The 16,726-nt window shown below is 35.9% G+C and overlaps 1 protein-coding gene across 1 annotated transcript in view; it reads right to left on the minus strand.

The window, feature by feature from the left end:
- Positions 1-5,980: 5,980 nt before the first annotated feature.
- SPOPL (speckle type BTB/POZ protein like) overlaps positions 5,981-16,726 on the minus strand; it is a 65,309-nt gene continuing 54,563 nt past the window's right edge. Inside the window, exons 9-11 of the mRNA XM_008258526.4 lie at positions 14,187-14,329; positions 14,045-14,098; positions 5,981-10,153 (exon numbers count right to left, since the gene is read on the minus strand). Coding sequence (XP_008256748.1) covers positions 10,009-10,153; positions 14,045-14,098; positions 14,187-14,329 — 342 coding nt within the window. The 3' untranslated portion in view covers positions 5,981-10,008. The remainder of the gene's footprint in view (positions 10,154-14,044; positions 14,099-14,186; positions 14,330-16,726) is intronic.

Here is a 16,726-nt window from a genome sequence, read left to right on the forward strand (position 1 = left end):
GTGGGAGGGTGGGTAAGACCTGAAGAATCACTATATTCCTGAAGTTGTACTTATGAAATCTGTACTCATTAAATAAACAGTTTCTTTGGGTAGAAAAAGAAATCTGTCACCTTTCATCCAGTCTTACAAATGATGCTTCAGTATGTGCTACATGCAGAAACATGGTCATCTCTATGAAAGGAGGTGAAGGCAGAAAACCTCAAAGGAAATCCAAAGTAAAGAATAGGGACATTTATGGAAAAATGGCAGGGAAATTTAACTTACTCTAGTTTTTTTTTTCTGTAGTTATACATTATATAATGAATTTTTATTTCTAGATAAAATTAGAAATGAAATAAAGACCTGAATTACTTAAACGATGAAAATGACAGTGCTTGTAAGCACTGTAAACCCTTTTGTGTTTGAGGCACCCAAAATTCAAGTGTTTAGACCTTTCTCCTGAAATCCTGATTTTCTTTTCTGTGCTTCTTGCATTTATTATTATTGATGTTGTAAAACAACAAGGTTAAAGTGTCATTATATCTGTGCTACCTAGTTAGGGAAAAAAAAGTCTCAAAAATACTAGTGTTATTTTTTGTGGTTAATATTTTACCCACTAATGATATTTTAGACACCTTCAATCATTTTAATAAGGTGTCTAGGGGTCAGCGCTGTGGTGCCAGTGGGTTAAAGCCCTGGCCTGAAGCTCTGGCATCCCATATGGGCGCCGAGTTCTAGTCCTGGCTGCTCCACTTCCAGCTCTCTGCTATGGCCTGGGAAAGCAGTGGAAGATGGCCCAAGTGCTTGGGCACATACACCCCTGTGGAAGACCTGAAAGAAGCGCCTGACTCCTGGCTTCGGATCAGCTCAGCTCCAGCTGCTGCAGGAATGAAATGAGCAGACGCAAGACCTCTCTCTGTTTCTACCTCTCTCTTTCAAATAAATAAAATAAATCTTTAAAAAAACAAGGTATCTATAAAAGTTTTAAGTATTATATACTGTATTGGAAACAGTTAATGGGGACCGGCACTGTGGCGCAATGGGTTAAAGCCCTCGCCTGAAGTGCTGGCAACCCATATGGGTGCCAGTTCCAGTCCCGGTTGCTCCTCTTCCAATCCAACTCTCTGCTGTGGCCTGGGAAAGCAGTAGAAGATGGCCTATGTCCTTGGGCCCCTGCACCTACCTGGGAGACACGGAGGAGGCTCCTGGCTCCTGACTTCAGATCAGCGCTGCTCCAGCTGTTGCGGCCATCTGGGGAGTGAACCAGAGGATGGAGGACCTCTCTCTCTCTACCTCTCTGTAACTCTCTTTCAAATAAATAAAATAAATCTTTTAAAAAAAAGTTAATGAAGAGTAAGAAAAAAACACTAGCTTATTGAGACTGTAGATGGCCCATAATTAAATTTCAAATTTTTTTAATAAAGGAAATTTCAGAGATAAAAAAAAGTGCTGTCAGAGAAATAGAACTTTTAAATTTTAGGGTGTTCACATTACGTATCATTCTAATTTAAGAGTCACCCACTATGTTAAGGTTTGAATATTGATTCATGGATTCCACCTGGTACATTATGAAAATTCTCATTTGTAAAAATTTTTTTGGAAAAAAATTATTTTCTGGTATCATTAATCACTGCTTCTATTCCACTTACTTCTTTGGCAACATCAGTTATGCAAACATTGAATCCCAGCTCTTCTCTTAAGCTCATGGCTTACAGCTTCAATTGAGCCACCAATGTTTCTTTATCCACATCATTTATTTCAAAGCCCCTTTGCTCTCCTCAAACCTTTCAACTTGGCAAACTAAGGCACAGGGATCAAATCTGGCCATCATCCTGCTTTCAGAAATAGTTGTAATGCAACACAGCCACACTCATTTGTTTACCTGCTGGCTGTGGCTGCTTCATGCTACAATGGCACACTGAAGTAGGGGGCAGGGATCCAAGGGTCAGCAAAGTGGTAAAATACCTACGATCTAGTCCTTTACTAAATAAATTTGCTGATGACTGCTCTAAACCTAACATCTACTCCCTTTTCTCTGAACAGACAAGCTTCCATGGAACACAGGATATAAAGTGAGTATATTGACTCTCAGACCAGAAACAAAAACAAACCTGATTCTGCATCCATGCATTTCTCCCTCTACTGTATGGGAATCTCCCTGTCTGGCATCTGATTCCATTCCTCTTATCTTCTCAGTAACCCATCTACATTCTGCTTTCTGATGTCTTATCATCACTATAACATACTCGTACTGCCCACCAAAAAAGGAAAAACAAATCAAAAGAAACCCAAGTTAAATTCCATCTCATGCCTACATTTTTTTAAATATTTATTTGTAAAGCAGAACCAGTACATTTTTTTTTAATATTTATTTGTAAAGCAGAACCAGAGAGAGGCAGAAGCAGAAGCAGAGGCATCCGCTGGCTCACTCCCCAAATGGCCGCAATGGCCAGAGATGGACCAATCCGAAGCCAGGAGCCAGGAGCTTCCTCTGAGTCTCCCACAGGGGTGCAGGAGCCCAGGCACTTGAGCCATCCTACACTGCTTTCCCAGGCCGTAGCAGAGAGCTGGATCAGGAGTGCAGCAGCTGGGACTCAAACCCATGCCTACATGGGATGCCTGCACCACAGAAAGTGGCTTTACCCACTACGCCACAGCCCTGGCCCCCATTTTCTCTCTTAAGATCTCATGTGCCCCATGCTTTATACTTGGCCAACCTATTTTATATTTGGCTACTCAGCAGCATGTCTTATTATTGACCATTTCTTCTCTTGAAACTCTCTTCTCCAACTTCTTAGAATGATACTTTTCTTTTATCTGAGTATTCATCTTTTTTTTGGCTCTTCTCTCTGTCTGTTTCTGCCCTGATTTTCCCTGTCCTCAGCCCACACAACACTAATTATCTCTACACTGGTGATTCCTGACATTAGAACTGGGATCACACTCACACTTAAGATTCACCTATTGGCCGGCGCCGCGGCCCACTAGGCTAATCCTCCGCCTTGCGGCGCCGGCACACCGGGTTCTAGTCCCGGTCGGGGTGCCGGATTCTGTCCTGGTTGCCCCTCTTCCAGGCCAGCTCTCTGCTGTAGCCACGGAGTGCAGTGGAGGATGGCCCAAGTGCTTGGGCCCTGCACCCCATGGGAGACCAGGAGAAGTACCTGGCTCCTGCCATCGGATCAGCGTGGTGCACAGGCCACAGCGCGCCGGCCGCGGCGGCCATTGGAGGGTGAACCAATGGCAAAGGAAGACCTTTCTCTCTGTGTCTCTCACTGTCCACTCTGCCTGTCAAAAAAAAAAAAAAAAAAAAAAGATTCACCTATCAAAAAATGTCCCATAGCAACCTTAAGCTCAACAAACTCCAAACCAAAAAAGTATTTCTTAGAAAATTCTTGGGATGCCTATATCACCAAATGCTATTTCCCTCCCATGATTACACAAATGCAAAACCTGCGAGTCTCACTTCTACTATATGCAATTTACTGTTAAGTCCTTTTAATATTTCTTCTTAAATTCCCCCCCTCTAATCCATCCCAGTACGGATCAATGTACATCCTTTACCTTCTAAGAAGGGTTTCACAATCCTCTCCTCTAACTCCCTACTATCTATGTGAAGACTTAAGATTCTTGATGCTTATGACAAATCCATGTTTAAAATTCTTCTATGTTGGCCGGCGCCGCAGCTCACTAGGCTAATCTTCCACCTGCGGCGCTGGCACACCGGGTTATAGTTCTGGTTGGGGCGCCGGATTCTGTCCCGGTTGCTCCTCTTCCAGTCCAGCTCTCTGCTGTAGCCCGGGAGTGGAGTGGAGGATGTTTCAAGTGCTTGTGCCCTGTACCTGCATGGGAGACCAGGAGAAGCACCTGGCTTCTGGCTTCAGATCAGCGCGGTTCGCCAGCCGTGGCTGCGCAGGCTGCAGCAGCCATTGGGGGGTAAACCAACGGAAAAAGGAAGACCTTTCTCTCTGTCTCTCTCTCTCACTGTCCACTCTGCCTGTCCAAAAAAAAAAAAAAAATTCTTCTATGTTCATAGGTTGTCTCAGTCCTTTAAAAAGGCCTACAAAAATACGACCCTGGCTTATGGGTCTACAACTGTTCGTTTCCCTTTACACATTAAGATATGCCATATTCACATACATTACCATAAATATTGCATATGAACCTTAGTCACACTCTGGGATATTACTAACAGGTTGGATGACACTACCAACTAAGCTACCTAACTCCTGCTAAATCTCAATTTAACATCACTTCCTCAGGAAAAACAAATGGTACTTCTACTCCCACCTCCTTGATTCCTATTACAACAGTTACCAAACACTGCATTAAATAACCCCACTTTCTTCAAGAAAACAGAGCACTAGAGGATAAAGCTCTTTATCATTGAAAACAGTGTTCAGCACATACCTGGCACTCCATTTCATTAACTGTTGATAGAAATTAAACTGAATTACGTTTATTTTCATCTCTTTATTACATGGTGATGTGGGACCATTTCTCAACCTTGTCTTCTACTGATTCAAGTGTCTGTTTTATCATTTGTTGCACTTATCATATTGAATGAATCCAGCTTTACTTTTAATTGCATGTCATTTTTCATTATTGCCCCTTTGAGTTTGGTATTTTTAAAGCACCTTATAAAGTATATATTCTAAAAATATTTTATTCATGGTGTTAAATCTATTTTAGGTTAAAATGAACATCAGAGTCCTTAAGACACTGGTTGCTTTTTGTGTGCTGCAATTATTATTCATAAATACCATTTTTTTCTTTTCTTCCATCTATTAAGGCCTGGTTGGAATTAGAGCAAAAGGGTAAAATTATATACTATAGGAATTATTTGGCTGTTATGTCATAGACTAACACAGGACTACACCTGAATCTTTTACACAATGAACAATGATGAAGAATAGAATGCAGAAGGGGGAAGGATGCACAATCTCTTAACTTTACAAATATCCTATGTTACTAAAAATTTTGAAATAAAATTTAAAAATGTCAAATTTGTTTCTGCCACTATCCACTACTGGAAAAAAAAAATAGTGACCAACACAAATACTACTCTTAGCCTTCTGAGGCAGTAAATGGAGAAAACACAAGTCTTAATCTTAAAGCAGTTTTCAGGGTGCTGTTTGCAGCAGAGTAGGATGGAAAATATAAAATAGAGTTGATTGGTAAAGGTGGAAATGTGACCAAAGACTCATCCTATTTTACTGTGCTTATACAGACATGTTCCAAGTTTTTTAATCTTTTATTGTGTGTGAGTGTTAGATATAGGGGAAATTTTTCTTCATGACCTTTTATCCTACCTTGGCCACAATTTTGAAACACTGATTTTGTTATTAAGAGGGTTCAGGAATATCCAGCTCCAAATATGATTTTTGATGACAGCAAATGATTCAACTGTCTGGGTTAAATGAAATTAAGAAGGGGTAGCAGAATGGGGCCAGCACTATGGCCTAGAAGATTAAGCTTCTGCCTGCAGTGTCGGTATCCCATATGGGCACCAGTTCAAGTCCCAGATGCTCCACTTCTAATCCAGTTCCCTGCTAATGCACCAGGGAAGGCAGCAAAAAATGACCCAGAAGAAGCTCCTGGCTCCTGGCTTCTGATTGGCCCAGCTCTGGCCGTTGCTCCATTTGCAAAGTGAACCAATGGATGATCTTCTCTCTTTCTCTTCTATGTATCTTTGCCTTTCAAATAAATTTATCTTTTTTTTTTTTTAAAAGGGGGGGTGGCAGTACCAAGGAAAAGGTGATCTTTAAGTTTTACATTAATAATATATAAGAATAAGGCATTCAATGTTGATCATATACACATGTTAAAACAAATAAATGTGTAGTAGCTCACGGTTGAGTAAGTCATTAGTAGAGCCTAAAAAATACAGATTTCCTAGGTAGAAAAGATAATTACTCTGCATGTTCTATCAAATACAAGGTTTTTTTCCCAAGCCATCATACTTATCTAAGTTTTTAAAATAAACACAAAATAAGTCAATTAATTCTGAATAAGTAGTAATAACTTTATTTTAACTCAATGTGCTGAAATGCAAAAAATATTTTCAGCAACAAATGTATCTCGTTAACATCAACTGATTAAAAATGAGGCTGAAAAGTTAAATAAACTTTTATACATCTGAATCTTGAAAATTAATTTCCACCATAATTAAATAATTTTAGCAGAATTTTATTTTCAAAAATGGGACTCAAGTAAGTTATATCTTCATTTTAAAAACTGAATGCAAAATTAACTGGGTTACAGTATACAATGATAAACTAACAACAGAAAAAGATTTAAATATAAGAATTCCTTTTTAAACATAAAGTTCACATACTGCAAACAGAAGACAAGGTGTGATTTCATTCCTAGTGAAGAAGTCTTGCATATGGTAGGCACTCAATATTTGTTCAACTGGACCTAACATTAACATCATTCCATGAACACTTAAATAAAGTAGAGCTCATAATCTGTATAAAAAAGGTTTGCAAAATACTCTTATGTGTGCTGAAAGTGCTGTCTTTATAATTTGAGAACACTAAAACAAACCCACTCATCCACCTACTTTTTTTTGCAAGAATACACTGAATATTTTTATTTCACCCATCAAGAGCATGCTATCCAAAAGTCAGAATTAACCACTTTGAGAGTATAACTGGCTAGGAAAAATGCAAAATTGTTGTCGGATATTCACAAACTTAACATACCAAATTCCTTGTATTTTAGTAACACTAGGTACTTTCTATGATCCACAATTTTGTAAAGAGTTCTGCTTCGATTTTAAAGTTATACACAAAACTTAAATGGATAGGTTAGTTAGTAATTATACTTTTGACAATTTAAGCTCTCACTTAGATATAGCTTAAAAATAAATAAAAATGTTCATGACAACTTTTTCAGAGATCTTTGATAATATTTAATTTTGTTATAACTGATGACCTAAAAAGGCACTATCTTCACATTTTATCATGCAGTAAATTGAACACATTTTTTTAAGAATTATAATTTGTCAATTAACTGTGTCTCCAAATAAAGCACATTTAAGTGAAATATTTCAACTAACCTGAACTTTCAACATTAAACTGAGTCCTAGTTTCAGAAATACACTCTTTGAACAAACCACACACAAGCCCAAGAAATACAGGTACCCACATACATACGTACACACACACACACACACATACACACACAATCACATAATTCATGCAAGATTCTCCAATTACTATTTCAAGACAATGACACATGAGTATTCAAGGAGGTAACATTGGCAAGCCATAGTATGGCACCTTCATATTTGTGCTCCAAATACCAATATACATTAAATTTTAAAAATGAAAAAGGCACAAATACAGTATTTCTAGATCTTAAAGAACAGTTATCCAATGGTTATTTTTTAAACATGTATTTAAAACCACTCACTACTTTCTAAGGAAAAGCCCTACTTGGGTGACAAAAGGGAAGCAGGAGCAGGCTGATAAATTGAAAGGCAAGATTGCTCTGGAAAGATCTGTGCCTATTTTGAAAATAATGTGTTTTAAAAATGGAAGAAGAAAAAGGCAATTAGAGCACTTGCTTCAGAATACATTAAGTTTTTTATCATTGTCTCAAGAACCCACCATACCAAAAATATACATAATAAATAAAAAAATAAATCAACTACCATAAGATTCTGTTAGTACAATGGTAGGCATTGTATTACCTGAAAAGTGGATACTTTTATAACCATGGATATTCTCATAGCACAGTGTTTGACATTTTTGGTACAAAATGTGCTACCAAACTTAAAAATCCTTACGAAATCCTTAGGATTTGCAATAAACACTACAGTAGGCAAGGGTAAGCTGAAACGTTCACTATACAGTATGATTATTGAAGTCATTGTGGCTAGAAATGTAGATTAGAGCAGTGAATCAATTCTCAATGTGCCATTGTGCTGTCCTTTAGATATATCCACTTTTTCTTGATAGATGACAACATTAATTATCAATTTATTTTACTGTAAGACTGTTAAAATCTTAAAAGTGTATACATACATGTGTACACTTATTTTTTATATTCCACATGTAAATTTAATAGGCTCAATCTTAATGGTGGAGTAAAGGAAGTGAATTTCTATTCTCCACAACATTCTTTCTTAGGACGAAGTCCATTACCAGGGAAGAATATTTCTCCTATTCCAAGAGATTCTTCCAATTTAAGTTACCACAACAATTAAGCATCAATTAAACATCAGAGAAAGAAGCTAAATCTGAAAATGTGACCTTTCAAAATCCTGTTTGTTGTGGATAACAAACGCTTATTTTGATAGTGCCTGCTCAAAGTAAGTTATGAATCAGTCCTGATATGTTTTGATTCCTTCAGTTAACACCTAGTAAAGAGACAGCAAACAAAAAACCTATTCTCAAGCTTCATTTTTTTCCTTTTGCCCTGAACTGAAAAACTAAACAAATTATATAAATTCTAATCTGCAGAATAAAGTTATATATGCAAACACATAGTTATATGCATTTTTTCCCCAGTGACACACTTTTCTCTTGTGGCCAAATATAAATCTTACCTAAGAAGCACACTGCACTGCTACAGTAAGTCAGATCCAACAGCCTGACACTGATTGCTCCTGCTTCTCTGGGACAATGCACCAAAACAGACCTTCTTTAGGAACACAACTAACAAACACTGAACATGTATATATGTGTTTAAAGCTAAAATTCATTTATAATAAAGAACTGGCCCATGAAAAGCAGTTTATAAATAGTTTATCCTGTTCACATTATGCAGAATTTCAATATCATCCACAATGTTAGTACAGTAACTGAAACACAAAGGAGAAAACAAGGGGAGAAAAGCTTCATAGTGCAGCCTGAAACAATCTAAGAGTTCTCTCCTTTGTATGCATCTTGCACAGGCAAATTCTATTAGTTCACTATCTGAAAGAGAGTAGACTGTCCAGGATTTGTTTATTGTTCAGGTGCCTTTTCCAAAGTATGAAAAAACAGGAATATGAATATCTGAAATTCAAACCAATTTAACTGTAATCAAGGAGACCCTTCTTATCTATTATCACAAACATCCCAGTTGCTTCCATCTGTCTTAAAAAATTATTTCAAAAGTTAAGACACAATTAATTACACCTTATTAATTCCTTCAAAAACAGGAAAAATATATGTACCATTCAGCATACAAAAGTTACACATTAAAAGTGCATATATATCTTTCTTAATTGGCCCACTCATTAAATTTACATTTGGTCATCCTTAACTTTTAACATGTACAGAATTCCTCATATAAATGTAGGTCACTATAAATTAAAAAAAAATACTTCAGCAGAAAACATGCTTTCTTATTGAAATCTTAACCTCAATTAGTTATCAATCATTGTAAATTTGGATAAACCCACAGCTTGTTGAATAGTTAACAAACACCACAAATTTTACTAAAAGTCTGGGCCAACTCATTGCATATTTGCCCCCTGAAATGAAAAATAAATTAGAACTGAAGCAGTGTATTGCCATAACTTACCTTGAAGGTAAGCAGGTTCTTCTATATTTATACAACTCAGACTGGAGACATTACTGGTAATCTCCAATACAAGTGCTTTTAAGGAGAACCTACATTTAAACTTTGAGATAGCACAGGACAAAACCTCTAAATTCATTTTCCTTTTCTCAAAATAATGGAAGATCCTTTTGAAACTTAGTATTTTCAGTTATCAGAATTACTGCATTATGGAGCTAGTGCAATCCTGCATAGCCTGGTCAAAATGACAAGGCACAATAAAAAAATTAAAGTATTGTATGAACAAGAGAAGTCATTGAAGATAATTTAAGGCCTTGAAGTGAATTAATCAGTCTAATTTAAAGCTGAAGAATAAACCATAAATTATCCACCTGAAATGCAAGTAATATGCTTTTCACCATCTGTTCTGTGGACAAGAAAACAGATACAACTCTTGCTTATGGTTTGTGTATTAGCATCCTTCTGGACCTGGAGGAGTAAAGGTCAATTCCATTTTTCTACTGTTCATGGACGATTTCAGGACTGTTTTAGCCGTTTGCGAGGAATGCCAAACTGTGGACACTGTGCAGACGCCAGTGCTCGGAAGGCTTCGGCTACTAAATGAGGGTGTGACTGAATCATGGACTTCCACCCTGATGTTTCCATTATGTCAGTTGCTTGACTGAAAAATAAAATTAAAAAATGTTTAAGCAAGAATACATTTGAAATGCACTGTCAACTTTTTTTCTTAGTGGATTTCATGTATTCAAATCATTTGAGTTTATTACAACATTATCAATCTTAACAGTATTTTCTGTTGCAACACAAACTACTAAATTTTTCTGGTCATTTTAATGTACCTGCTCATTCAAGGGCCCTTTTACCTCACTCTTAGAGGAAGATTTTCTCCTTTCCAATTTTGCCATTTCCTCTTTTCCCTTAACAGCTAATCATTCCTTCTACCTCATCTACTCTTCACAGTCTTAATGATCATATTCAATAATTACCTAGCGATTTGCTAAATGGTTGGCCTCTCCTGAAAGATCATTCCAACTACTTGTTCTTTTTACCTGAATGTGCCTCAAGACTCATATATTCAAGACTGTCAGATGAGAACTCATTGTCCCTCTCCCTAAGTCCTGAATTCTTCCTCCCCCATTTCCAATCAGCTAAAGGAAGCTTCCACCAATATTCAGTGACTCAAGCCAGAAACCTAGTAGATATCCTAGACTCTGTTCTTTGGAATCAATCACCAAAACCCTATTTTGATTCCCAAAGACAAATGGAGCTCCTGGTTAAGGCCCATATCATTTCACAGATTATCAGCAGTCTCTTAATTTGTCTTTCAGGTTCCTATCTTGTTCATCTCAAGCTCTGTTCCTACAATGCTGCCTCAATTACATAAACATGACTATGCCATGTTCTCTTCTATATTGTTTACCACAGTCTATACCCAAGTTGTTTAGAAAGAGAAATCTGACTTCTTATTGTAGGCTCCCTACTTCCTCTAACTTTCTACTGCCTACTTCCATGTTCTAGCATTATATGCTGGGATCATAAATTGCTTATAGTACAATACATGCAACACATTGTCACTGAACAGTTAGAGAGACAGACAGATAGGAGGGAAGAGGGGAGGGAGGAAGGAAGAGACGGTGAGAAAAGGGAAAACAGAGGAAAGTTTCATTATATTCTTACAATTTTATCTATGAACTATATACAAATCTGTTCTCTTTTTATTAAAATCACATTAACATGAGAATTGATAATTGTGTTGTAGTAATTATGCATTTGCTGTGACCCTGAGTCTAATAAATTCCTTAAAAAGACAACAAAATTGAAAAACAAAATCAAATGTTGAAGCAACAAATCTAGATACCCTTCATTGCCTCCTCTCTTCTCTTCCTTACACTACCCACTATCCAAATTATACTCAAATATTATAGACTCTCCCTTCAAAAATACTATATACTTTTCTTTCTTCCCAGTTTCTGTCATCTATCAAGTTTAATTTTACCTTTCATCTCCTGCCTGAACAAACTGCTCTACCTATATTTAACCTTGTTCCTCCACAATTCCAACCTCCTGTCCTTTCTCCATTCCATCCCTAAGGTAGAGAGCATGTTAACAATTTAAACCCGATCATGCTATATCCTAGGAGAAAATCCTTTCCTGGATGCCCACTATGCTTTGAAACCCATCTAAAAGTCCTATTATTTTTACATGGCCCTCCAGGATCTGATTTCTCCTTGTAATCTCCAGCTTTATCTCCTTACTACTCCCCTAACCCCTGCCTCTCACTCTATACTACTCTCCTTAATCAACATTTTGCACATCTCATTCCCCCTTTCTAGGATACACTTTCCTTCCTCTCTTCCCTGTTTGTATGCCAGGGTAATGCCCACCAACACCACAAGTCTCTATTCTTACAGCAATTTTTTAAAAAGGCTTTCTTTGACCACTAGATTAAGTTATGTCCCTTTGTTACATGCTCCTATGGGCACATTGCTATACATTATCATCATTTTATTGCAAATTCCTGTTTAATTACTTATTTAATTATTAATTAATCTGCTAAACCATAAAAGTCCATGAAGGCAGGGATAAAAATCTGCCATACTCACCACTATATTCTCATACTGAACACAGTGATGTATGAATTTGCTAGATAATAAAATGTAAGTATCCAACACATGAAAAATCAACAAGTGCTTCATGCTCTTCTTTAGTTCATGCTATTCTTCTTGTCTATAATACCTTCTGATTCCTTCCTAATTCTGCTATTCTTAGTCCTGTTTTCAGACTCAGCTCAACCATTTTCAGAAAGCCATCCCTAAATCTCCAGGCTATGTCAAGAACCTGTACATACAGCCTCCTCAAACTTATTACTTACCGTATTAAAATGAAGAGATATTCATGTATCTATCCCTATCAGATACTGAATTTCTCAAGAACGTAGACTGAGACAGAACAGAATGTTTGTTAGCTGAACTAAACAGTTACTGATATTAAAACTTTTAACTGCCAAACATTGAATTATCAGTGTGTTATTATGTTTAAACTTTCCACTAGATGTTTAGAATCACAGTTATCTGTTAACAGAATTGATCTTTTCACTTATTCATTCAATTAATACCCATGTCTGTACATACAGTACAGCTTTATACAGTGTATAAAATAAGTTTTTTTGCTTCTGAAATTACAAAAGTTATATAATGTATTTTCCTAACAGAATAAAAAACTGGGGCTTGAGATTGACAAAAGTACTGGGGCCAGTGCTGTGGCACAATGTGGCACTGGCATCCTATATGAGCACCAGTTTGAGTTCTGGCTGTTCTGCTTCTGATCCAGCTACGGGCCTGCAAAAGCAGCTGAAGATGGTCTGAGTATTTGGGCCCCTGCCACCCATGTGGGAGACCCGGATGGAGTTCTGGACTCCTTACTTCAGCCTGGACCAGTCCTGGCTATCGCAGCCATTTGGGGAATGAATCAGCGGATGGAAGATTTCTCTCTCTAACTTTACCTTTTCAAATAAATAAATCTTAAAAAAAAATATGGAAAAGTACAAAGGATCCTAGACTTGCCATTTGCTGCTAATATGGCATATTTTAAATTCAAAAGGATTATTTTCTAGGATCACATACCATTATGGTATTATATTGCCATATACTGAACAATATACAGGACAATCAATTATTTAAAGGTAGTTATTACTTCTCACTTTGAGAAAATAGAATTTACGAACTAATGGCAATTCAGTTAACCAACTTCACATATATCAAAACAGATGAAAGTAAGGGGAATAAGTCATTTCATTGTTTTTACCACTGTCCTTTTGTTTCATTTTCATAAATATCAACTCTTGCTAATTTACGAAAGTGGAATGTAAGGGTTCACAGGCTAAATTAATCGAAAGTAGATGCAAGATACTTAACATAACAGCTCTTTTCCCTTTTTGATTTCAAATAATCACAAAGAACACAAAAGTCAACCTAAAAATTAGAAGGGGAGAAGTAAGCAATAGTTAAGTTCTAATATCTCATATTCAGGAAAATCAGGCTTAGAAGGATATAGAAACTATCCAATTCCCTACAGGTTTTCTGGAGAAAAGGAAAGATCAACCTGCTACCATTTTTGGAACTGTAGCCAGCTAGCTTAATACAGCAAATGATGCAAGATACTTGACTAAGCTAAGAAGCAGTGAGTTAGCAAATATAAAGAGTTTCTAAAAAAATCTGGAGGGTACATTCTTCATAGGATTAAATAAACAATTTCCCACATTTTTGGAACTGCTTTCTGGAGAGGCAGAAGCTGGATCTCTAGCAGTCCCTATAATATCTGCACTTGGCTATATGTGCTTAAGAAATTAAGGGTGTCTATCCTAGTTAGCATTAGAAGCTGATCTACCAACGGAACACAGCATCAGGAATCTACTAAGCAGTCAAATTACTTTTCAAAAATAATTGCTAGTATGCATCATAAAACTAATATCTGGATTCATACTTATTATAGCTGAACAAAAGACTATGCAAATAATTTCATTTATGCAGATCAGAAACTAATGTCAACTTACTTGCTGTTCCAGTTTTTCCCATCTTTACACCCAAGCTGTCGAAGTACACTGCACCTGCATTGAAGATTTAAGCACACTTAAAAAAAGTCTGGTGAAAAAATGTAGAAGGTGTCAAGCACACTGAAATACAAGCATAGCTTACCTATTAATAAAGTCTATGGCTTGTGCTTTCAACTGTTCTGCACTGTGCAAATCTGCAAGGACAAGGGTATCAGCAACATTTTCTACTGAGAGGTTACTACACAAAGCTTCTTCACACATGACCTTCAGTCGTTCCAGTGCATACTATCCAAAAGGAAAATATAATCATTATACATTAACTCCAACCAAGTTTTCAAATACATGGTATTTGTAACAGAAAATAAAGTAGATTATTCTTAGAACTAGGGTTATTTCAAAAGCCTTTAAATAACTGTTTTAACCTAACACAAATGCATCTAAAATAAAGAATAATTTTATTTAGAAAATATTTAGGAGCAAAATCCAGTATATTTTTTAAAGTTAAATTTTATGCTAAAAAGCTACCTATTACTCAAAATGCTTAATATTTCTTTACTATTTCAAACACCACAGTGTTCTACCCTTGTATCTTATCACTACTCAATCATGAAGAATGAATTCATTATAAAGTTAAACAAATCTTAAAATCATTAAAAATCCTTGCAGTTATTAGTGTATATATTAACATTATATAACATCTTTCACAGTTTTATTGAGGATCACTTGAAAGACAATAAAAGGTACATAAATTTTATAATTTGTTAAGTTTATATGTCACACAACTATCATCACTTCAACACAATAAACATATCCATCATTCCCAAAAAGCTTCTCCTCTACCTTTGTAATGTTTCCCTTTCACCCCACCCCAGGTAAAACCTCTAATGTTTTCTATCACTCTACATTCGTCTGTGCTTTCTGCAAATGGAATCATAAAGGATGGACTCATTTTTGTCTGGCTATTTCACTTGATATTGTTCTGAGATTCATGCATGTCACCAACTGTGCATCAACATTTCTTTCCTTTTTATTTCATGGTAGTATTCCATTGCATATGGAAATACAACAATTTATTTATCCATTCAACTGCTGATTAACAGCCAGGTTGCTTCCAGTTCCTAGTTGTTACAATTAAAGCTACTATGAACACCCATATACAAGTCATCCACATACATGGACATGTGCTTTCTTCTACCTTAGTTTTGAAAAGTAGACTCATTGGATCATATTCCAACTTTTTAAGAACCTACCAAACAATTTTCCAAAATGGTTGAACCATTTTACATTCCCATTAGCAGTGCATGAGTCCTGATTCTTCCACTGCTTGGATTATACTCAGTATGGTCTTTGTAATTTTAGCCATTATGGTAGATATGTGTAAGTACCTCATGATAAAATTTTCCCACGTAATTACTGATGTCAAACAACTTTTAATGTATTTCACTTGTATTATTTAAAAACAGTATCCACACAAACATTTTGTTTTTAGAAACAGCATTGTCTTCTTATTACTGAGTTCTGAGAATTCCTTACAAAATTTGAAAACCAAAGTCAGATGTATCCTGGGTAACAGCTAGTCATTCAATAATGCTGTGCAAATATTTTCTTCCAATGTGTGACTAATTCCTTTATTCTCCCATGTCTTTTGAAGGAAAAAAAAGTTTAGAATGTTAATGAAGTTCTATTTTATCATCCATTTACTTTATGGAGGTTTCCGGTGCCATAGCTAAGAAATCTTTGCCCAAACTAAGATCACAAAGACTTTCTCCTATGGTTTTCTTTTAGAAGTTTTAGATTTTTAGGTTTATGAGCCATTTGGCATTACTTTTTGTATGTGCTACAAATATGCATCAAAATTCCTTTTGGGGATATATGAGTATTCAATTGTTCTAATATCACTGGTTGAAAAGACTTCTGTCTCTTTTGCTTTGTACTTTTGTAGAAAATTAGATCTTCAGATATGTGAATATACGAATGTATTTGTGTTTGGACACCAACACCACACTGTCATTATTATTAAAGCTGCATAAGTCCTGAAAACAGGCAAAAAGTTAGTCCTCTACTTTAATGTTCTTTATCAAAGTTTTGGATCATTCTAGATCCTTGCACTTACATATAAAACTTTAAATAGATTCCCAATTTTAATAAAAAAAAAGTCTGTTAAGATTTTGAAAGGGCACATATTGATTTCTAATCAACTCTTTTTTGAATGGAAGATCATAAATACACATATTTATTCTAAGAAATATTTTAAAGAGAACTGATAATTTAATAATATTGAGACTTTCAGTCTAGGGACAAGATCTATTTCTCCATTTATCTGGGGATTCCTGAATTTTTCCTGGCATTAGTTTGTAATTTTTGGTATATAAACCTTGAACATCTTTTGTCAGATTTATGTCAATGTATTTAATATTTGCTATTAAAAATAATTTATATTTTTAAAATGTTTTATTGATAGTTACATATGCATGTGCAGATCTAAGAAGTAAGATTTCTGTATATATCTTGTCCCATTTCCTTCAATAGTAACATTTATCTAATGGTATACACACATGTGCTTTATTTTTTTTTTTTTTTTTTATTTATTTATTTTTTTTTTTTTGACAGGCAGAGTGGACAGTGAGAGAGAGAGACAGGTGAGAAAGGTCTTCCTTTTGCCGTTGGTTCACCCTCCAATGG

Source organism: Oryctolagus cuniculus, chromosome 3 (assembly GCF_964237555.1).
Source record: "Oryctolagus cuniculus chromosome 3, mOryCun1.1, whole genome shotgun sequence".
Lineage (NCBI taxonomy): Eukaryota > Metazoa > Chordata > Mammalia > Lagomorpha > Leporidae > Oryctolagus > Oryctolagus cuniculus.